General features: G+C 44.4%; 1 protein-coding gene across 3 annotated transcripts in view; it reads left to right on the top strand.

The window, feature by feature from the left end:
* Positions 1–23,451, top strand: part of ccdc66 (coiled-coil domain containing 66) — a 79,520-nt gene that overhangs the window by 35,751 nt on the left and 20,318 nt on the right. For all 3 annotated transcript variants that reach the window (XM_059944164.1, XM_059944165.1, XM_059944166.1), the window contains 6 exons: positions 1,754–1,885; positions 3,876–4,141; positions 19,033–19,117; positions 19,438–19,599; positions 20,744–20,888; positions 21,008–21,133. In XM_059944164.1, the coding sequence (XP_059800147.1) occupies positions 1,754–1,885; positions 3,876–4,141; positions 19,033–19,117; positions 19,438–19,599; positions 20,744–20,888; positions 21,008–21,133 (916 nt within the window). The remainder of the gene's footprint in view (positions 1–1,753; positions 1,886–3,875; positions 4,142–19,032; positions 19,118–19,437; positions 19,600–20,743; positions 20,889–21,007; positions 21,134–23,451) is intronic.

Below are 23,451 nucleotides of genomic sequence, written 5' to 3' on the forward strand. Positions count from 1 at the left end.
TATCAAAAACTATTGGAGGAGGATACACAATGCCCTACAAGACATCTTTAAATGTGAAAAAGACTCTTACTAGGAAATGGTTATCACAGGAGAGCCCAAGTTTAAATACATGGATGGAAATTACAATGGACATTTACAAAATGGAGAAGATAACAACATCTGTTAATCATAAGCTGGAACAATTTGATTCATATTGGGAAAAATGGTTTAACTACATAATACCTCATAGGCCTGATTTTATTCTCACAAATCAATTAATCTGTTGTAAAAAAAAAGATCATTCCCTACTTGAACATAGTTCTTTCCTTTTGCTTGTTTTTTCTTTCCTCTCTTTTCTATAAGTGTATACCCCAGATAAATACTTTGTGGAGATTTTGTGATATATATGATATATATGTACAATGTCTGAAATACATTTTATGGGAATGTTTGTTTGATGAACTAATAAAAAAAAATTTAAAAAAAAGAAAAAATTCAAAGCGTGAGAAGTGTCACAAACATAAGTGGGAAGAGATTGAACAAGGGGGGATAAGACAGTGTCAAGGTATGCAGAAATGAGTTCAGTGGGGCAGGAGCAAGCTGAGACAGTAGGTCTACCTGGACAGGCAGGTTTGTGGATCTTGGATAGGAACGGGAAGTGCAGGGTGTGGGAACTATGAGGTTGGTGGCAGTGGATGGGAGATCCCCAGAGCTGATAAGGTTGGTGATGGTATAGGAGACAATGGCCTGGTGCTCCTTAGTGGGGTCATGATCAAGGGGTAAATAAGAGGAGGTATCAAAGAGTTGTCACTGTGCCTCGGCCAGGTAGAGGTCAGTACGCCAGACAACAACAGCTCCCCCCCTTATCAGCAGGTTTTATAGTGAGGTTGGGATTGGTGCGAAGGGAGCGGAAAGCAGAGTGTTCGGAAGCAGTAAGGTTGGAATTGGAACAGGGTGTAGTGAAGTCGAGACGGTTGATGTATGGTCTGAAGATGTGCTAGGGGAAGTGGAAGTATGCTTCTGCCACCAACATGGCATGTCCAGATCTTACTAACTCTAACCCTTGTGTCTTTAAAATTTGGGAGGAAACCCATGCAGTCACAGGGAGAACATACAAACTCCTATCAGACACAGGCTGAATTGAACATGGGTCACTGGCATAGCATTTTGCTACCATGCCACTATCGTAGGATTATTGGGGGGGGGGGTGGGGGTGAGTGGGGTTTGCAGATTGGTGTTCCTGGGCAGACCCACTGACCTTAAAATGTTTTTAAGACTGTACTTAAGATGTTACTTTTGTGCTACAGTATATTATTGGTATCTGCATTATATTTATCTGCTTAAGCATAATTATGCAGTGAAATAATTTTTAATCATGTATTTTGCATTGTGTAAAGACACTACCCTAAATCTATTGTATATATAAATTGAACAAGGGTACTGTTGTGTGCTTTGAAATCTAATTTCCTGAAATGGCAATGTAGATTGATGCCAATGTGCATCGTTTAGTCTGTTCTAGTTGCCAAGCAACAAGATGCTATATTAAAGATTTATGCAATGTATGTGAAATGACGATCCGTTTGGACATCAGTAGAAAAATTATAATATAGGGTCATGCCAATTACCTCATTGCTTGAATAACTTTGGTTTAATATTTTAAAATAATTAAATCAAAGTAATTAGTTCATAAGGAAGATGATATTATCCATTTTTATAAATGTATTTAGTCTGTGAGAAAGAGTATCATTTTGAAGTGCTTTTGTTATCACTACAGGGATATTCACCCCAAGACCATCTTTTCAGTGCAATAAAACGTGAACAGCAAAAAAAGTGGCTCCAAGAGCTTGATAAGCAAAGAGAAGAAGAAAAAGAAAGGAAGCTGAAAGAGAAGTTAAAATATGCTGGGGTAATTTTTAATAATAGAATAATATAACTGAATATAGACTGCCACTGAATGTTGTTTCCTGACATGATGTATTGTGAGCATGGCGTACTACTAGAATTTGCTTTTACTTGTCTACTAGGCATGCAAACATGTAGAAAGCTTACATATTGTTTCTCCCTCCAATAACTCCGGTTTCAATATCACCAATATTATGTGATCAGTTTTGGTTTCATTTTGTTCCTTACATGCAGAATTTATGTAATTTAGTTTTTAGTTGGGTGTTGGAGAGTTTAATGCATTTTGAGTCACATTGTTCCAATTTCCTTAGCAGCTTTGAGTAGGCAACAGGGCCAAACATTAACTTAAAGCTTGGCAATGGTAAGGCCTCATCCTTGCTTGGATCAATACAAAATTAATCAGGTTTATTATCATTGATATATATCATGAAATTTGTGGTTACGCAGTAGCAGTACAATGCAAGACATAAAAATTACTATATTCATGACAAAAATAAATGTAGTGCAAAAGACTTATAATGTGAACAACAACACACACAAAATGCTGGTGGAACACAGCAGGCCAGGCAGCATCTATAGGGAGAAGCGTTGTCGACGTTTCGGGCCGAGACCCTTCGTCAGGACTAACCGAAAGGAAAGATAGTAAGAGATTTGAAAGTAGTGGGGGGAGGGGGAAATGCGAAATGATAAGAGAAGACCAGAGTGGGTGGGATGAAGCTAAGAGCTGGAAAGGTGATTGGCAAAAGTGATACAGAGCTGGAGAAGGGAGAGGATCATAGGACGGGAGACCTCAGGAGAAAGAAAGGTGGGGGGGGGGGGGAAGCACCAGAGGGAGATGGAGAACAGGCAAACAACTAAATATGTCAGGGATGGGGTAAGAAGGGGAGGAGGGGCATTAATGGAAGTTAGAGAAGTCAATGTTCATGCCATCAGGTTGGAGGCTACCCAGCCAGTATATAAGGTGTTGTTCCTCCAACCTGAGTTTGGATTCATTTTGACAGTAGAGGAGGCCATGGATAGACATATCAGAATGGGAATGGGACGTGGAATTAAAATGTGTGGCCACTGGGAGATCCTGCTTTTTCTGGCGGACCGAGCATACACCTACGCTCACCTTATACAACACCTAAAAGGTCTTGGTCCGAAACGTCGACAGCGCTTCTCCCGATAGATGCTGCCTAGCCTGCTGTGTTCCACCAGCATTTTGTGTGTGTTGTTTGAATTTCCAGCACTACAGATTTCCTCGTGTTTGAGACTTATAATGCGGTTGTGTTAATGGACCTTCCAAAAATCTGATTACAGAGTGGAAAATGCTGTTCTTAAAGCACTGACTGTGGGTCTGTACCTCCTCCCTGTTGGTAGTAATGCAAAGAAATGTGTGACAGCTAATGAGTTGAAGGCAGTCAAAATAGTATGACACTCTGATAGTAATGAAAATTTTGTGCAGTTCTGGTCAAATGGCTTAGACTGATGTATTAAGCTGGATAAGGTGCAGAAAAACATGAATTATAAGAAAAGGCAGAGTATATTGTGGCTTTTCTCCTCTGTGACGGGTGATTTTGTAGAGGTATATGAATTCACAAGAGGCATAGAAATGGTGAATGGTCGCAGTCTTTTTCTTATGTATACTAGGTCCTAAAACTAGAGTACTTTGTTCTGACGTGAGGGGAGATAGATATAAAGGGGACCTGAGAAGTAAGTTTTTCAGTGAGTGTAGTGGCTACGTGGAATGAGCTGCCAGATAAATGGTAGAGGCATGTACAAATATAATGTTTAAAAAAGGCATTTAGGTATATTGGAAGGAAGCATTGACATGAATATGGGCTAAGGGACTAGCTCAGGTAGGCATCTTGGTTAGCATGGTAAAATTCAGCTCAGGGGGCACTTCATAAGCTGTATAACTCTGACTCTAAATCACCAAGAGATAATCAAGGAATTGATTAAAACTTACTTTTTTTTTGCTGCCATGACATTCTATTTATTTGGTTAATTAGGGTGATCATCATAGCAGATGGGCCATGCACTTTGACTCTTACCAGAAAAAAGCTCAGCAGCAAATTCCAGTTTCTGAAAATGTCCTTGGATCAACAATGGAAAAATCATCTACATCAGGGGATGGACAACCAGGGATTTTAAAAATTCAGCAGTTTCCTGCAGTGGCATCTCCACTACCTGGTCAACACATCTCTTCTACTGGAGAAGATACGGGGTTCATGGTGGGTGACACGGGATCTGATTTGTCCAACACACAGAAATCAAGGTTAGATTTAGCTGTTTTCTTCCTGTAAAAGGATGGATGATGTTTAACTTTTTCTTGCCAAATTGTATTCCATAAAATATAATTTAAAACAAATAAGACAGTTTATTTTTAAGAACAAAATTGGAGTAATGAAATTGCAATGTCACTTTTCATTGTTGAAATGTTTTTAATTTGTATTTAATGCCAGATGCTATGTATCCAATGGCAGAATACCTTCCTAACTCCCTGGAAGCTTTCTACCTTTTGCAAGGCACATATCAGGAGCGTGAATTCTCTGAATTAGTGCAACTATAATTAGATCTGAGAAATGGTTCATCTTTGATGTAGCAATACATTTGGCATCCAATTGTTCACCCTAGTTTTCTCAATTTTGATTACAATTGTAGTGTAAATTACCTACAAAAAGTAGTATAGCAACTTATCAAGGTTTCTACTCAGCATTTTCCAGTTCAGAGAAAGTGAGACCTTCTGGGAAGTTTGAGGGTAGCAGCAACCTGGTAATGTTGCTACTTAAAAGTTAACTTTCCCAATTCAGTTGACTTCATTGTTACTTCAGCTATTCAAATTCCCTACAATGAAATTTCACCGAGACCTGAAAAGTTCAAAGTGATTTCCCACCGCTACCACTGCTATCTGGGGATGTGCAATAAATTCAGATTTTATCAACAATGCCTACATCATGTAATTTTTTCTTAAACATTGTGCAGATAATCAACAAATATGTTTTTTTAGTATCTTATGTCAGCACAATCCGTATACATGTCTGAAGTAGTGTAGGTTGCACATGGTTCTCAATCTGATCTTCAGTATGTTGACACTGTTTTAATCAGCTTCCACATTTCTAAGAAGTACGAGTTGGGTTTAGGACTTCCATCACTGTGTGCTTCATTGCAAATGTCCACACTGTTTCATGGTGCACAAAGGTTTCAGTTTTGTTCAGTGGCCTTCTGTAGTTGTAAATATACTTTATATGTAATCACCAAATGACCACAATGAAATGTGTGTGCTCAAGTGGCAGTATCCTTTTCCCCCAGTGTCACATGTACTGAGAACATGTACTCATACAACATTAAGTAATGTTTTGTCTAACGATTTTGAAAGATAATTATACACCAAAATTTCCAGTTGTAGTTTGTGTCCTGTGACCAGGAAAGTATGTATCAGAAGAAATAGAATGGGTGTTAGAAATTCCCGAGTGGTAAGACATACCTTGTGGCATATATCCATTTAATGTAATGTAAAATTAGTATATTTTGGGCTTCATGTATTCTGTGGTAAATGTATCATTTATATTCTTCTTCATGTTCAGAACTGGATCTCTCCTTCTTGTGAAGAATAGAATTAACACATTTGCTTCCTGATTGCTACTTACAGCATCTACAGTACATATCTGCATTAAGAATCTTTGCTGTTTGGAGGAGTTGTACATAATCCTACTGCAAAAATTTTTGTGTCTTAAAAAAAAAAATTACCACTGATAATAATTAACATAAAACTATGATTTTGTTGTTGCTGGTAGGTTATACACTTACATTTTGGAAGCATGAAGTCTAAACCCAGCCAGGATTGATTATACTGGCCAATAAAGATTTTGCTTCCTGAATACTTTTAGGTATATCTTATGAACTTTGGGCTACTGATCATGAAAACCACCATGAAATCTCCCTATCTCATACCATTTTATTGCAATCGCCTTTACTTGTAGTTTCAATTCATAATTCAAGTCAAATAAAATGCTGTCCATAATATAAGCTGAAAAGTTTTCTATCTTGCCCGTGCATGCCTGGGCATGCTTTGGGTCGCCAGCATCTTTTTATTGATTCTTCAGTGTTAAGCTTGAAAGCTCTGCTGCTACACAATGGCAATGTCCACCCTGCAGTACCCTTCAGCTCGGGTTAGGCTTCGTGCTTTCAGTCAGGATCACAATTGAGATTTTAAAGGTAGAGTTTCACGTCAGTTTCTCTGAGTTAGGAAGCGACCAATCTGCAACAGGTGATGTGTAAAAAGTACCTTTCAGTCAGGTCCATGTTCAAGATTTAAAAAAACAGATCTTCATGGTAGTTTTCTGAGTTAAGACTATAAGAGCATAAGATATAGGAGCAGAAGTAGGCCATTTAGCCATTCAATCATGGGCTGATCCAATTCTTCCAGTCATCTCCACTCCCTTGCCTTCTCCCCATACCCTTTGATGCTCTGGCTAATCAAGAACCTATCTATCTCTGCCTTAAAAGCATCCAATGACTTGGCCTCCACAGCCGCTTGTTTCACAGATTTACCATCTAACTAAAATAATTTCTCTGCATCTCTGTCCTAAATGGATGTCCTTCAATCCTGAAGTTGTGCCCTCTTGTCCTAGACTCCTCTATCATGTCAAAGTTATCTGTTCAGGCCTTTTAACATACAGAATGTTTCTATGAGATCCCCCCCCCCCCCCTCATTCTGCTGAACTCCAGACATTCCTCACATGGTAACTCTTTCATTCCTGGAATCATTCTCGTGAATCTTCTCTTAACTGTCTCCAATGTCAGTATATCCTTTCTAAAATAAGGAGCCCAAAACTGCACACAATATTCTAAGTGTGGTCTCATGAGTGCCTTATAGAGCCTCAACATTACATCTCTGCTGTTATATTCTATACCTCCAGAAATGAATGCCAACATTGTATTTGCCTTTTTCACCACCGGCTCAACCTGCAGGCTAACCATTAGGGTATCCTGCGCAAGGACTCCCAAGTCCCTTTGCATCTCTGCATTTTGAATTCTCTCCCCGTCTAAATAATAATCTGCCCATTTATTTCTTCCCCCAAAGTGCATGACCATACACTTTCCAACATTGTGTTTCATTTGCCACTTCTTTGCCCATTCTCCTCAACTATCTAAATCTCTGTACAGGCTATTTCCTCAACTCTACCTGTATCAAAGATGATACAATTGTCTTTGTATCATCGACAAATTTAGCCACAAATCCATTAATCTCATAATCCAAATCATTGACATACATCGTAAAAAGCAGCATCCCAACACCGGCCCCTGTGGAGCTCCACTGGTAACAGGCAGCCAGCCAGAATAGGATCCCTTTATTCCCACTCTGCTTCCTGCCGTTCAGCCAAAGCTCCACCCATGCTAGTAACTTCCATGTAATTCCATGGGCTCTTATCTTGCTAAGCAGTCTCCAGAGTAACACCTTGTCAAAGTTCTTCTGAAAATCCAAGTACACCACATCTACTCTATCTCCTTTGTCTACATTGCTTGTAATTTCCTCAAAAGATTGCAGTAGGTTTGTCTGGCAGGATTTTCCTTTCAGGAGACCATGTTGGCTTTCTGCTGCCTCCCACTCTTCTTAAATAGTGGAGTAACATTTGCAATTTTCCAGTCATCCAGTGCAATGGCAGAATCAGTCGATTCTTGAAGGATCATTGTTAATGCATCGGCAATCTCTCCAGCTACTCTTCAGAACCTGAGGGTACATTCCATCAGGTCCAGGAGATTTATCCACCCTCAGACCATGAAGCTTCTTGAGCACCCTCTGAGTCATAATTTTCTTTGCACATACTTCACTTCCCTGACCCTCTTGATTGTCCAGTTTACTGCAGATGTCTTCCACTGTGAAGACTGATGCAAAATACGCATTCAGCTCCTCTGCAGTCTCTGCGTCTCTCGTTACAATATTTTTAGCGTCATTTTCTATTGGTCCTATATCTACCTTCAACTCTCTTTTACCCTTTATATACTTATTCTAAAAAAAAGCTTGTAGTATCTTTTTTGATATTAATAGTCAGCTTCCTTTCATAATTCAACTTTTCCTTCCTAATGACCTTATTTTCTTTCTGCAAGTTTTTAAAAGCTTCCCAATCCTCAATCTTCCCACTAGCTTTGGCTTCCTTGTATGCCCTCTCTTTTGCTTTTACTTTGGCTCTGACTTCACTTGTCAGCTAATGTTGTTCAACAATCAACGTCAGAGGTAAATAAAAAGAGCTAGCGTTCAATGAGGTCGGCAATTGAGATTTTAAAGGCAGGGCTTCATGGCAGTTCCTCTGAGTTGAGGAGCGACCAATCAGCAAGAGGGACTCATTAGAAAGGGCCAATAAAAATATAACAGGTGCAAGCAGAGCAGTCATTCTTCGGAGTGTGCGAGTGTTTAGAGTGGCTTTGGCTCGTCAGGCTCGGTTGAGCTAAAGTATCTTGTAAGTTTCTTTCTTTCTGTTGTTATTTATTCATCCTTATCTGTTCGGCCATTGTAGTTTAGTGAGAATGTCTCTAGGGGCAGTGTCTTGTACTACAGGTAGTCTCCGAGTTACGAATGTCTGTCTTACGGACAACTTGTACTTACGAACCGAGGAAGGAGAACACCGTACGCCATTTTAAGCTGGATCGCGACACCATCCGCCATTCTAAGTTGTTGCCGTTGACACTGTGTTGAGTGTTTAACTTTGTATTTGGCTTAAATTTTTCTTAGTAAGGTTCACCCTGACCCCCCCCCCCCCACTGTTCCAGTTGGCTGGTGGCGCAGTGAGATCAGCGCCGGGCTGGAGAATGGAGTTTCCTGAGTTCGATCCAGTGATAGACCATTCCCGTACCGGGTTGATGTTGAGCTCGCAACTCGACCTTGTAAAAAAACACTGCCACTTCCAGTTTAAATTCCCATGCGGAATATTGTGGATGATCACATACCCAAACCCAGCACAGCCCCCACTTGTCCCATTTAGCCTGTCTCAATGCGGTGGTCCTTAGGACCCAGCGGACCTCGAGAGCCACCGCCCGCAGTGTTTCTGTTCCATTGACAGGAAGCGATCCCGATTGAAAATAAAGTGGTGTGGCGACCCACTTTCTGCGCAGGCGAACCAGTTCACAAATAGCCAGCACGCGGGGGCAGACTTTGGTAATGCGGATGTCATTTCCACCCGGAGAGGGCAGGCGCTAGGGATTAAATGCCAGCACCGCGAAGTTTGAATAAACGAGTCTCGAAACGACTTACCGACTGCGTGTCGTTATTTCAGCGCTGTGTGTAGCACATCACTACATTGGTGACCCTGACGGTCCAAACAGGATTTTGGGCCAAAGATGACAGACTCTTCATCTGTTCACGCAGTTTCGCTAAAACTGCCAACTTTCTGGACGCTGCGACCACACGTGTAGTTTAGCCAAGCAGAAGCCCAGTTCCAGATTCGGCAGATATCCTCTGATTCCACGCGTTACTACCATGTGGTGAGCACCCTTGACCAGGAGACGGCTGCCCAGGTTGCGGATTTCATACAGTTGCTCCCGGAAGAAGGCAAATATGAAGCATTCAAAGCGCTGCTCATTGAGACCTTTGGCCTCTCACGGCGTGAGCGAGGTGCCCGCCTGTTTCACCTGGACGGTTTGGGAGACAGACTGCCGTCAGCATTGATGAATGAGATGCTGGCCCTGGCTGACAGACACAAGCCCTGTCTCATGTTCGAGCAAGCGTTCCTAGAGCAACTGCCCGAGGACATACATCTGCTGCTGGTCGACACAGATTTCAATGACCCCTGGAAGGTGGCGGCCCGGGCAGACGTGCTGTGGAAAGCCAAGAGGGAGAGCATGGCGTCCGTCGGTCAGATTACCAGGCCATGCACCCAACAGCGGAACAGACCAGGCCTGGCAGGGGGGCACACACAACACAGAGGCAGGAGTGAGGAGGCCAGTGAACAGTGCTGTTTCTACCACCAGTGGTGGGGGACAAATGCCTGCCGTTGTCGCCCGCCCTGCCAGGGTCAGGGCCAGCTGCCTCTAATGACTATGGCAGCTGGCCACCAGGACAGCCTCTTGTACGTCTGGAACAAACAGTCGGGACGCGGCTTCTTGGTCGACACTGGAGCGGAGATCAGCGTCTTTCCCCCGATGGGGTACGACACCTGCAACAGGAAGCCAGGACCCACCCTGAGGGCCGCAAACGGCAGCATGATACGGACCTACGGCACCCGCACAGTGCAGCTGCAGTTCGGCACCAGCCAGTTCACGTGAGACTTCACACTGGCCGTGGTGGCCCAACCACTCCTGGGGGTGGACTTCTTGCGAGCTCACAAGCCTGCTGGTCGACTTGCAAGGGAAAAGACTGGTACATGCCGAGACTTTCCAGACGTTCTCCCTGGGTGAAGCCAAGTTGCCTGCCCTGCACCTGGACTCCATCACACTGTCGGACAACGAATTCACCAGAATCCTGGCGGAATTTCCATCGATTCTGGCACCGCAGTTCACAGCAGCCATGCCCAGACACGGTACAGCACACATTCCGACCTAGGGACCACCACTCCACGCCCATGCATGAAGGCTCCCCCCGGAAAAGCTCCGCCTGGAGAAGGAGGAGTTCAAGAGGATGGAGGAATTGGGGATCGTATGGAGGTCCGACAGCCCATGGGCCTCCCCCCTGCACATGGTGCCCAAAGCAGCTGGGGGTTGGAGATCATGCGGCGACTACTGCAGACTGAACAAGGCTACCACTCCAAACCGCTACCCCGTGTCGCACATACAGGACTTTGCAGCAAACGTGCACGGGGCAGGAATCTTTTCCAAAGTAGACCTGGTCCAGGGATACCATCAAATCCCAGTGCACCCTGAAGACATCCCCAAAACAGCACTTATCACCCCGTTCGGCCTGAAGAATGCTGCACAGACGTTCCAGCAGCTAATGGACATTGTGGAACGCGACCTGGACTTTGCGTTCATCTATTTGGACGACATCCTTATAGCCAGCAGTTGTCGTCAGGAGCATCTGTCCCACCTCCGCCAGCTCTACTCCCACCTGAGTGATCTCGGCCTCACGATCAACCCGGCCAAATGCCAGTTCGGTCTCGATACCATTGACTTCCTGGGCCACAGGATTACCAAAGACGGGGCAACACCTGTGCCCGCCAAGGTAGACGCGATCCACCACATTGCCCGTCCCAACACGGTCAAAGGCCTACAGGAGTTCGTTGGTATGGTGAACTTCTACCACCGTTTCCCCCCCTCAGCAGCCCGTATCATGCGCCCTTTGTACACCCTGATGTCAGGTAAAGCAAGGACATTACTTGGAACGAGGAGGCCGCGGCCGCTTTCGTTAAAGCCAAGGAAGCCTTGGCAGGTGCCATGATGCTGGTGCATCCCAGAACGGACGTTCTGACTGCCCTCACGGTGGACGCATCCGACACTGCAGTCGGTGGGGTGCTGGAGCAGCTCATCGAGGGGCGCTGGCAACCCCTGGCATTCTTCAGCAAGCACCTACGACCACCCGAACTCAAGTACTGTGCTTTCAACCGGGAGCTGTTGGTACTGTATCTTGCAATCTGGCATTTCAGGTACTTCTTAGAAGTTCACCGTGTTCACGGGCCAAAAACCGTTGACCTTTGAGTTCACAAAGGTGTCCAATCCCTGGTCGGCTCGCCAGCAGCAACATCTGTCCTACATCTCCGAGTACACGATGGATATCCAGCATGTCTCAGGAAAGGACAACTTCGTGGCGGAGGCACTCTCCAGACCAGCTGTCCAGGCCCTGTCCCTGGGGGTGGACTCTGCAGCACTGGCAGAGGCGCAGCAGGCAGATGACGAGATGCCCAGCTACAGGACCACAGTCCTAGGTTTGCAGCTGCAGGACTTTCTTGTAGGCCCAGGTGATAGGACCCTCCTGTGCGACATGGCTACCGGCCAACCTCGCCCCGGCAGCCTGGAGGAGGCGAGTTTTCGACTCCATACACGGTTTGGCGCACCCATCTATCAGGACAACCGTCCGGCTGGTCTCCAGCAAGTTCGCATGGCATGGACTTCACAAGCAGGTCAGTGAATGGGCCAGAACGTGCGCGCAGTGCCAAACAGCCAAGGTGCAGTGGTACACTAAAGCCCCGCCGCAGCAGTTCGAACCCACCTGCCGGAGGTTCAACCACATTCATGTGGATATCGTGGGCCCCCTACCAGTGTCCTGAGGAGCGCAGTACCTTGTAACTATGGTAGACCGGTTCACGAGGTGGCCAGAGGTGGTCCCACTCACCGACACATCTGCCGATTCCTGCGCCCGAGCACGGATCGCAACCTGAGTAGCACGCTTCGGGGTACCAGCCCACATTACCTCCGACAGAGGTGCCCAGTTCACCTCCAGCCTGTGGTCAGCTGTGGCCAGCCTGTTGGGAACGCAGCTACACCACATAACTGCCTACCACCCACAGTCAAACGGACTGGTGGAGCGTTTCCACCGTCACTTGAAGTCGGCTCTCATGGACCGCCTGAGAGGACCTAACTGAGTGGACGAGCTTCCCTGGGTCCTGCTTGGAATTCGTACAGCGCCCAAAGAGGATCTGCGCGCCTCGTCAGCCGAGTTGGTGTACGGCGCGCCTCTGGCTGTCCCGGGAGAGTTCATACCTGCCTCAAGGGGGCAAGAGGAAGAACCCGCAGCAGTCCTGGACAGGCTACGTGAAAGGCTCGGCAACCTGGCCCCCGTACCAACTTCACAGCATGGACAGACCCCGACCCATGTACCCAAAGACCTGCAGAACTGTAAATTTGTGTTTGTACGAAGGGGTGGACACCGGGCACCGCTACAGTGGCCATATGAGGGGCCATTCAGGGTGATCAACAACAACGGGTCCACATACGTTCTGGACACTGGGGGGAGAGAGGAGGTTTTCACGGTGGACCGACTCAAACCAGCCCTTGTGGACTTGGCGCAGCCGGTCGAGGTTCAGGCACCATGGCGCAGAGGCAGACCTCTCAAACAGAGGCTGATCCAGACTGTGGACATTAGGGGGTGTATCGCCGGTTCTGAGGGGGGGTTATGTGGCGACCCACTTTCTGCGCAGGCGAACTGGCTCACAAATAGTCAGCGCATGGGGGGAGACTTTGGTAATGCACCTCTGACGTCATTTCTACCCGGAGAGGGCGGGCACTAGGGATTAAATGCCAGCACTGCGAAGTTTGAATAAACTAGTCTCAAAACAAATTATTGACTGCGTGTTGTTATTTCAGCGCGGTGTGTAGCACATCGCTACAGTGGAAATAATAAAGCGTTTGGAAAGAGGTGAAACGCCATCGGTCATTGGAAAAGCATTAGGCTACAGTCGGTCAACAATTGGAACAATTTTAAAGGATAACAGATAAAGTGAAAATAATGGAGCACATGAAGGCGCTGCCCCAATTAAAGCTACAATTAACAACGCAGGGGTTTAATTATTGGAATACATATGTTTCTTAAGTGTTTATATGCATATAAAGATAAAATATATACTATATACTAAGACAAACGTTTGACTAACTGACGCTAAATAATACCGGATGTACTTGTTCCGACTTAAAGATGGACTCAGGAACGGAACTCATACGTAACCTGGGGACTGCCTGTATATGTGGGAGGTCTAGAAGACCTCCAGTTTCCTAGATAAACACATCTGCACAGTGCACCAAGCTGCAGCTCGATGACCTTTGGCTCATGGGAGAATGAGCAGGTGATAGACACGAGCTACAGAAAGGTAGTCACCCCTAGATTGCAAGAGACAGGTAACTGGGTGACTGTCAGGAGAAGGAGAGAAAATGCACAGCCAGTGCAGAGAACATTTGTGGCCATTCCCCTCAATGATAATTCTACAACTTTAGATACTATGGAAGGGGACAATTTACCAGGGCAGAATGACCGTCAGGCACTGAGTCTGGTGCAGTGACTCAGAACAGCAGAGAGGTGAAGAGGACTGCAGTGTTGATAGGAGATTCCACAGTCAGAGGAATACAGACAAGGTTCTGCAGGCAAGATAGAGACACCTGGATGGTATCTTTCCTCCCTGGTGCCAGGATCAGGGTTGTCTCGGATTGTGTGCATGGCTTTCTCAAGTGCAAGCGTGAGTAGCCAGAGGTCTTAGTACATATTTGCACCAATGAGGTGAGGAAGTCCTGAAGAGAGATTTTAGGGAGCTAGGCAGGAAGCTGGGAAACAGAACCTCCAGGGTAGTAATCTCTGGATTGCTGCCTGTGCCATGTGCCAGTGAGGGTAAGAATAAGATGATTTGGCAGGTGAATGCATGGCTGAGGAACTAGTGCAGGAAGCAGGAGTTCAAATTTGTGGATCATTGGGATCTCTTCTGGGGAAGGTACGACCTGTCCAAAAGGGACAGGTTACATCCAAACTAGAGGGAGTCCAATATCCTTGTCGACAGGTTAGCTAGAGTTGTTCATGAGGGTTTAAGTTTTTTTTTGGCAGAGGGATGGAACTAGAGTGTTAATGCTGAAAATGAGGTAGTTGATTTACAAACAATGTGTAGTGAGGGAAGACTGTTGATAGGGCAAAATTGCAGTCAACAGGACAAGTTGCAACATAAAAGGCAGACAAAATCAAAGAGTGAATACAGGACTGAAGGTGTTGTATTTTAATGTGTGCATTTTGAGCCATTTTGGGCCCCTTATCTCAGAAAGGATGTACTGAAACATCAGAGGGTTCAAAGAAGGTTCACCAAAATGATTCCAGGATTGAATGGCTTGTCATATGAAGAGCATTTGGTGGTTCTGGGCCTGTATTAGAATTCAGAAGAAAGAGAGATGACCTAATTGAAACCTATCAAATTGTGAAAGGCTTTGATCAAGTGGATGTGGAGAGGGTGTTTCGTGTGGTGGGAGAGTCTAAGACCAGAGGACTCAGCCCTAGAGGGACGTCCTTTTAGAATGGAGATGCAGGTAGCCAGAAAGTAGTGAGTCTGTGGAAATCTTTGCCACAGGCAGCTGTGGAGGCCAGGTTTCAATGTATTTTTAAGGCAGGTGTTGATGGATTCTTGATTGGTCAGGGCTTGAGGGGATATGGGAAGAAGGCAGGAGACTGGGGATGAGAAGAAAATTAGACAAACCATGGTGAAGTGGCCTATCAACAAACCATGCTGATAGGCCAAATGGCCTAATTCTCCTCCTCTACCTTAGCATCTATACCAATCGGCTTTGCAGTACACTTGAAAGAAAACCACTGAAATTTGGAAGTCTTGTTGATATACATAAAGTACAGCAACTACAACTGGAACAGCTGTGGTGATCTGAAAGTAGTAACGCTGCTACTAGGAATGCAGCTCAGATACACTGAGTACTGTTGTTTCATTTGCGAATGTGATAGTTGTGCTAATGAATCTCATTACATTAAAAAGGACAGGCCACTCCATAAGCAGTTGATTTTGAAGCAAAAAAAGGTGTGGCACTGAAGCTACTTGTAGGTCCAACAAAGATATTTTGCCCCCTCTTCATATAAAACCGGGGCTTATGAAAAATTTTGTGAAAGCGATGAACAACGAAGCTGAAGGATTTCGATATTTGAGACAGATGTTTCCCAGAATAACTGATGCCAAGGTTAAGGAAGACATTTTCTGTTGGGCCACAAATCAAAGTGGTTATCGTTGACAGGTAATTTGAAGAACTTCTAGTGGGACTGGAACAAGGATGTTGTTGAAAATTCTCTTGGCAACCGCAGAGGACCAAACTACGTGCAGCTAGTTGACAATATGCTTCAAGAATACAAAGCCATGAAGTGCAACTTGTCACTAAAGATTCATTTTCTGCATTCCCATTTGGCTGACTTCCCTGCGAATCTTGGCGCTGCCAGTAACATGCATGATGAAAAGTTTCACCAAGACATTGTGGTCATGGAGAAACGATATCAGGGTAACTGGAATCCATCGATGCCAGCTGATTATTGTTGGATTCTTAAGCAAGAAGCCTCAGACACTGTGAACAAACAAGTCATCAACGAAACAGTTTTAGCGTAACTGAACTAATGCGAAGTGTCAGCACCATTATGTAATTAAATGCATTATAGTCAATAAAAGTTAATTTTCTGTTTCTCCAACTTCCTACATGATACAAGTACAATGAAATGAGATTTGTGTTCAGCTTCAAGTGGCCTAACATAACCAAAAAAAAATTCTGATGAAACAACACTTCCAAAAAAAATTGCTGTCCAGTGTTATCCTGATTCATGTGGGTTTAATGTTCTTTCTGCTCTAGTCAATTCAATTGTGAAATTGAATTTATTGTTGTTAATGATGCAATGCTTTAATTTGGAGGTTAGCCAAAGCACACTCTGTTCTCTTGTAAGCTTTTTGGAGAATACTTATTGTTCATTGTTTGTTGTTACAAAATTGAACTAATTTAAATTTAGCAAATTTTGATTGTGCATTTGCCCAGACAAATGTTTTCTTTTCATTTCAGAAGCTACCTTTGACATTAATCTTTTCCTGAAATATTGTGTATATATATTTGATTATGATTTCAACTGTATTCAAACTTATCCAACACAATACTAAAATTTAAAGCAGGAAATCTTTAACACTTTTAGTTTTGCAACTGTCATAGAGCATAGAAATCTACAGCACATTACAGGGCCTTCGGCCCTCAATGTTGTCCCAAACATGTAACCAATTCTAGAAACTACCTAGAATTTCCCTACCTCATCGCCCCCTATTTTTCTAAGCTCCATGTACCAATCTAAGAGTCTCTAAAAAGACCCTATTATAACTGCCTCTACCACCTTCACTGACACTGCATTCCACGCACCCACCACTCTCAGTATGAAAAACTTATTTCTGACATCCCCCTTGTACCTACTCCCAAGCATCTTAAAATTATGCTCCCTCATGTTAGCCATTTTTGTCCTGGGAAAAAGCTGCTGACTAACAACACGATCAATGCCTCTCATTATCTTATACACCTCTATCAGGTCACTTCTCATCCTCTGTTGCTCCAAGCAGAAAAGGCCAAGTGTACCCAACCTATTCTCATAAGGCACGCTTTCAAATCCAGGCAACATCCTTGTAAATCCCCTCTGCACTCTCTCTATATTGTCCACATCCTTCCAGTCGTGAGGTGACCAGAAATGAACACACTAATCCAAGTGAGGTCTAACTAAGGTCTTGTATAATTGTAACATTACCTCATGGCTCTTGAGCTCAATCCCATGGTTGATGAAGGTCGACACACCGTATTCCTTCTTAACAACACTGTCAATCTGCACAGCAGCTTTGAGTGTCCAATGGATATGGATCCCAAGATCTTTCAGATCCTCCACACTGCCAAGAGTCTTACCATTATTATTCTGTCTTCAAATTTGACCTACCAAAATGAAGCACTTCACACTTAACTGGGTTGAACTCCATCTGCCACTTCTCAGCCCAGTTCTGCATCCTGTTGATGTCCCGCTGTAGCCTATGACAACCCCCCAGACCATCCACAACACCCCCAACTTTTGTGTCATCAGCAGACTTACTAACCCATTCTTCTACTTCCTCATCCAGGTCATTTATAAAAAAAATCACAGAGGAGGGGTCTCAGAACAGACCCATGCACTGACTCCATGCAGAATATGAACCATCTACACCACCCTTTGCCTTCTGTAGGCAAACCAATCCTGGATTCACAGAATGATCCCATGTCTCATTCTTAAGCTCCTTCCTGATATCTGCTCCCAATTAATGCTTGCAAGTTTCTGCCTAATAGCATCATATTTCCCCCACCATAATTAAATGTTTTCCCAAATTGTCTGTTGCCATCCTTCTCCAGCACCATGGTAAAGGAGATAGAGTTGTGATCACTACCTCCAAAATGCCATGCTACTATCCCTAATTAGCAATGCCATGCCGCACCTCTTTTGCCTCCCTCCCTGTTCTTTTTGAAACATCTAAAGCCCAACAAACTCAGCAGCCACACCTACTCCTGAGACATCCAAGTCTCTGGAATGGCCACAACGTTATAGTTCCACCTCATCCATGGTGTAAGTTTATCTTCCTTGCATTAAAGTAGACACATCTCAAACCATCTGGCTGAGTGCATCTTTGTTTTATCATCTGCTTATCCTTCCTCACAAACTCCCTACAATCTGTCTCTACTTGTGCACCAACTGGCCCATCCCCTGCCTCTTCACTTTGGTTCCCAATCCCCTGAAAATCTAGTGTAAACCCTCCCCAAAAGCATTAGCAAACTCCCTCCCAGGATATTGGTTCCCCTCCTGTTCAGGTGCAACCCGTTCCACTTGTATAGGTCACTCTTTCCCCAGAAAAGGTTCCAATGATCCAAGAACTTGAAACCCTGCCCCCTGCACTATCTCCTCAGCCACTCATTCCTCTGCAGTATCTTCCTGTTCTGACCTTCACTAGCTCGTTGCACTGGGAGTAATCTGGAGATTATCACTTTGGAGGTTCTGCTCTTCATCCTCCTTCCTAACTCTAATGTACTGTGCAGGATGTGTACCAATATGTACCACAACCTCTGGCTGCTCAACCTCCCCTTCAAGAATGTTCTGCAACTGCTCAGAGACATCCTGGACCCAGGAGGCAACACACTACCTTGGCATCTCTTTCGCTGCCACAGAATCTCCTATCTGTCCCCCTAACTATCGCTAACCTCAGTGCTGTTGGTCTGGCTGCTACTGTCTCTTGCTATTACAGTTTTTTTTTTGGTAGTTTGGATATTTTGCCAGCTGGTTATCAGTCCCAAATGATGCTTATATTACAGTATATTACAGTAGAACTGATAATCTGGTGCCCTTGGGATTTTGGTTCCAGATAGATTTTTTAGACAATTTGATCTTGATACTTAAACACTTTTAATTCATTTAATAGTATTACAAACTTCCCAATAAACCCAGTAAGTATAAAGGGAGGTTGGGAACAGAACCATGATGAATTTAGAATATGTGCTGGAAACACAGCCACAGTGAATTGAAGGGAGCATGGAAAACAAAACTGAACCATCAGGTTTTCCTTGCAGTCGGATTGTAGATTATGGAGTTGTCTTATTTAATAAAGCTGGTCAATAATATGGTAAGTCACATGGTTAGTTAACAATCAAATAATGCATTTTGTTCAGTTTCGAACTGTTACTTTTCACATCTTCAGATTATTGCTCTACAGAGAATATTACAAAGTGAGTATTGTTATTGCATTTCAGCTTTTTGCGAACCATGACTGCCTTGTTGGACCCAGCTGAGATTGAAGAAAGAGATATACGGCGAAAAAAACAACTAGAACATCAAGTAACTTTTTTTTCTATAAACAATATTAATCAATCAAGATTAATACTGAAAAAAATGTTCAGAACTATTGTTTATCAGCATATTTAATTTATATTGTCAAAGTAATGAATATAAAGATTTCTATTTACTCTTCTGCAGTATTATGTTAAGGAATAATATGCCATGGAATTGGACATATAAGTAGTGAAATTTCTTCTATGAACTGCTTTCTACAGTTTTTAAAATGTATATTTAGAGTGATATTAAAGGGAAACATTTTTGAGTGTTGGAATGACCATGGTTCACACAATAGTTGATGTTTCTTAAATTGTGTACCCTAGAAAGCCATAGCCATTCAGGTGGAGGAGCGGCGTAGACAGAGACAACTGGAAGAGGATAACAAACGAAAAGAAGAACAAGAAGAAGAACTTCGTCTGGCAAAAGAGAGAGAGAGGTTGAGACAACAATATGAAGAAGAAACTCGGACTCAAAAGGAAAAAGAAGTAAGTATTTTCACAACATTATTTAAATACAAATGAGGTATTTGCATTTGGAAAATTATTTAATTGATTTCAGGGGCCTGTATACATACAACCTTTTTAGTGTTCTGTAAATAAAATGATTGGTAATGGCTTTGTATCATATCGCGTGGTTGTCTCATCATTTAATTTAGTGCTCTTACAGAATTTAAATATTAGCTTTAATGTCAGATGTCTTGTATTCTAACCCCAATTCATAACATGGGTATGTAACCTAAATGGAATATGTTCAGAGAGGGTGTTGTGCTGAATTTTGAATAAGTTGCAGAACTAAGGTTTATTTTGGGTTTTCTGTGTAAAGAAAGATCTAATACTCTGTCAACATCTCCTCTTGAGGCATATTGACAGATTGCATTAGTGAGTTATTGGCTTAGGGTAATTTTCCATATCCAGTATGGCTGAAGTATTTTTCTAAAATAAAACAAAGATGACCGAACTTTAAAAACAATTCAACAGTTGTGATGACCAACCACTTGATGCTTGAAACATACATTTCACTCTGTCCTGACCTTTTCCAGACTGGCACTGGAGAAAAAAGGAGTCTCAAAATACAAATAACCTAGGCACAAATGCGTAGCCTTGTGGTCTATGGTGCTCCTTGATTCTGTATTTGTGATGCACCAAAGTTAAAATGTCAGTTCATGCATTCACATAGATGTATTGCTTGAGATTTTTTTTCATATTATCAACCATGCTTGAGTTTACATTTTCAACATCCAAGTTCAAATCCTATCTATTGTAAATTTGATTGTAAAGTTGATACAATTTCTAAATGTATCAGTTTAGTGAAATTTTGCCCATTTTATTTATTGAACACCTGGTTAATTATAAGTTTCTACTTAAATGCATATATTTCATAATTCATTATTTGCAATGTCTTTAAATTTGAAGAAATGGTAGAAATACTCAACGGGTTAAGCAACATTTTCAAGAAACAATATTGTTAATATAATCAAACTGATGGCCTTCCATTATTCCATGGCCCTTATCTACTGAAATTGGAATGCTTCCACTAAATTTAATTTCAAATTTTTGATATCTGTAGTACTTTGCTTTAGTTAATACAGAAAATTATTATCTGGACTCTAAATTGCCTTTAATATTTTAGGAGCTTCACAACCTTAAAACCAATTTGCTCTATGAAAGTATGCAGAAGGCACAAGAAGAAGCAAAAAGACAGAAACAGGAACAGCGCATTAAAGACTTAGTGCGCAAAGGACATGACATTTCAAATCTGCAGAAGAATGTGGAAGGCAAGTAACTATTTGACTGATTGCAATTTATGGTGGTTCTGCTGTCACTAAAATTTATTAAATATTGCTTCCATTATTTAATTTTCCTTTTGGTTAGCATTCTTATTTTTAATTGATAGGCACTGCATGTGATGTGAGCTCCTGTGCAGCACCTAGTAATCTTGATTCTGAAGCTGCTAGTGAGGAACTGAGACAAACCTTGGTAACTGAGAGGTCTTCTCGAAAGGACAGGGGAATCCAGACTGGTCAGTACTTTTGTTTAGCAAAAAACAAAGCAATAACATCGTTTACCTAATATCTCTGAAATTTCTCTGTGAGAAATACATAGAACAATGGTTATTTGATAGGTACTTAGATAGCAAAGTCATGGAGACTTGCAGACAAACAGACCCTTCAGCCCAACAAGACCACACTAACATAAACAACCACAAATTTCCGCCCCTATAAGAACCTCAAAATTGCTCTGTGTGTGTGTGTGTGTGTGTGTGTGTGTGTATATGTAGCGGTGTGCTACAAGCAGCGCTGAAATAACTACACGGAGTCGGTGAGCTGCAGTTGCAAAAAGAGATTTATTCAAACTTCGTGGCCTCGCTTTAAAGCCTTCCTGATCCTGCCCTCCCCCGGGGGCGGGAATGCTGTAGGGCGGGGCGGGGTGCATATTCACAGTCTTGTCCCGCGCGCGGGCTTTTCCCCTTGCTGGTGAAGCAGGCTTAGCGCCCTCTTTGGGACCGGCCTCAAAGTCGGAGCGCGCCACTTTGTGAGCCGGTTCGAGTGCGCTGGGAAGTGGGTCGCCACATAACCCCCACCCCCAGAACCGTCGAAACACTCCCCAATGTCCACAGTCTGGGTCGGACTCTGTTTGGGAGGTCTGCCTCTGCGCCGCGATGCCGGAATCTCGACCAGCCTAGCTAAGTCCACATGGGCCAGTTTGAGTCAGTCCACCATGAAAACTTCCTCTTCCCCCCCCAATGTCCAGCATGAATGTGGACCCATTGTTTCTGATCACTGTAAACGGCTCCTCGTAGGGCAGCTGTAGCGGTGCCCGGTGTCCGCCCCGTCGTACAAAAACGAACTTACAGTTTTGCAGGTCTTTGGGTACGCAGGTCGAGTTCTGCCCATGCTGTGAAGTGAGTATGGGGGCCAGGTTACCAAGCCTCTCACGTAGTCTGCCCAGGACTGCTGCGGGTTCTTCCTCTTGCCCCCTTTGGGCTGGTATGAACTCTCCTGGGACGACCAGGGGTGCGCCGTACACCAACTCAGTGGACAAGGCGTGCAGATCTCCTTTGGGTGCCGTGCGGATTCCGAGCAGGACCCAGGGAAGCTCGTCCACCCAGTTAGGCCCCTTGAGGCGGGCCATGAGAGCCGACGTCAGGTGACGGTGGAAACGCTCCACCAGTCCGTTCGACTGTGGGTGGTAAGCAGTTGTGTGGTGCAGCTGTGTCCCCAAAAGGCTGGCCATTGCTGACCACAAGCTGGAGGTGAACTGGGCGCCTCTGTCGGAGGTAATGTGGGCCAGTACACCAAAGCGAGATACCCAGGTGGCAATCAGTGCAAGATTCGGAGGTGGTGTCGGCGAGCGGGACCGCCTCTGGCCATCTTGTGAACCGGTCCACAATAGTCAGGAGGTGCCGCGCTCCTCGCAACACTGGCGGGGGCCCACGATATCCACATGAATGCGGTCGAAACGCCGGTGGGTGGGGTGGAACTGCTGTGGCAGAGCTTTGGTGTGCCGCTGCACCTTGGCTGTTTGGCAGTGCATGCACGTTTTGGCCCATTCACTGACCTGTTTGCGGAGTCCATGCCAAACAAACCTGTTGGCCACCATCCGGACGGTTGTCCTGATGGAGGGGAGTGCTAAGTTGCGAATGGAGCTGAAAACATGCTGCCACCAGGCTGCCGGGACAACAGGGTGGGGTTGGTTGGTGGTGACGTCACAGAGTAGGGTCCTCTCACCTGGGCCTACGGGGAAGTCCTGGAACTGCAAACCGGAGACTGCAGTCCTGTAACTAGGGATCTCCTCGTCTGCCTGCTGCGCCTCTGCCAGTGCTTCATAGTCTATCCCCTGGGACAGGGCTTGAATGTTAGGGCAGGAGAGGGCGTCCGCCACGACATTGTCCTTTCTCGAGACATGCCGGACATCTGTCGTGTATTCGGAGATGTAGGACAGATGTCGCTGCTGGCGGGATGACCAGGGGTCGAATGCTTTCATGAACGCAAAGGTAAGAGGTTTGTGATCCGTGAACGCAGTGAAAGGCCTACCTTCTAAGAAGTACCTGAAATGCTGGATTGCCAGGTATAGTGCCAACGGTTCCCGGTCAAAAGCACTGTATTTGAGCTTGGGTGGTCGTAGGTGTTTGCTGAAAAACGCCAGGGGTTGCCAGCGACCCTCGATGAGTTGTTCCAGCACCACACCAACTGCCATGTTAGATGCGTCCACTGTGAGGGCGGTAGGGACGTCCGTTCTGTGGTGCACTAGCATCGCGGCATTTGCTAAGGCTTCTTTGGTTTTAATGAAAGTGGCGGCGGACTCCTCGTCCCAGGTAACCTTGACCTTACCCGATAT

Source organism: Hypanus sabinus, chromosome 19, assembly GCF_030144855.1.
Source record: "Hypanus sabinus isolate sHypSab1 chromosome 19, sHypSab1.hap1, whole genome shotgun sequence".
Lineage (NCBI taxonomy): Eukaryota > Metazoa > Chordata > Chondrichthyes > Myliobatiformes > Dasyatidae > Hypanus > Hypanus sabinus.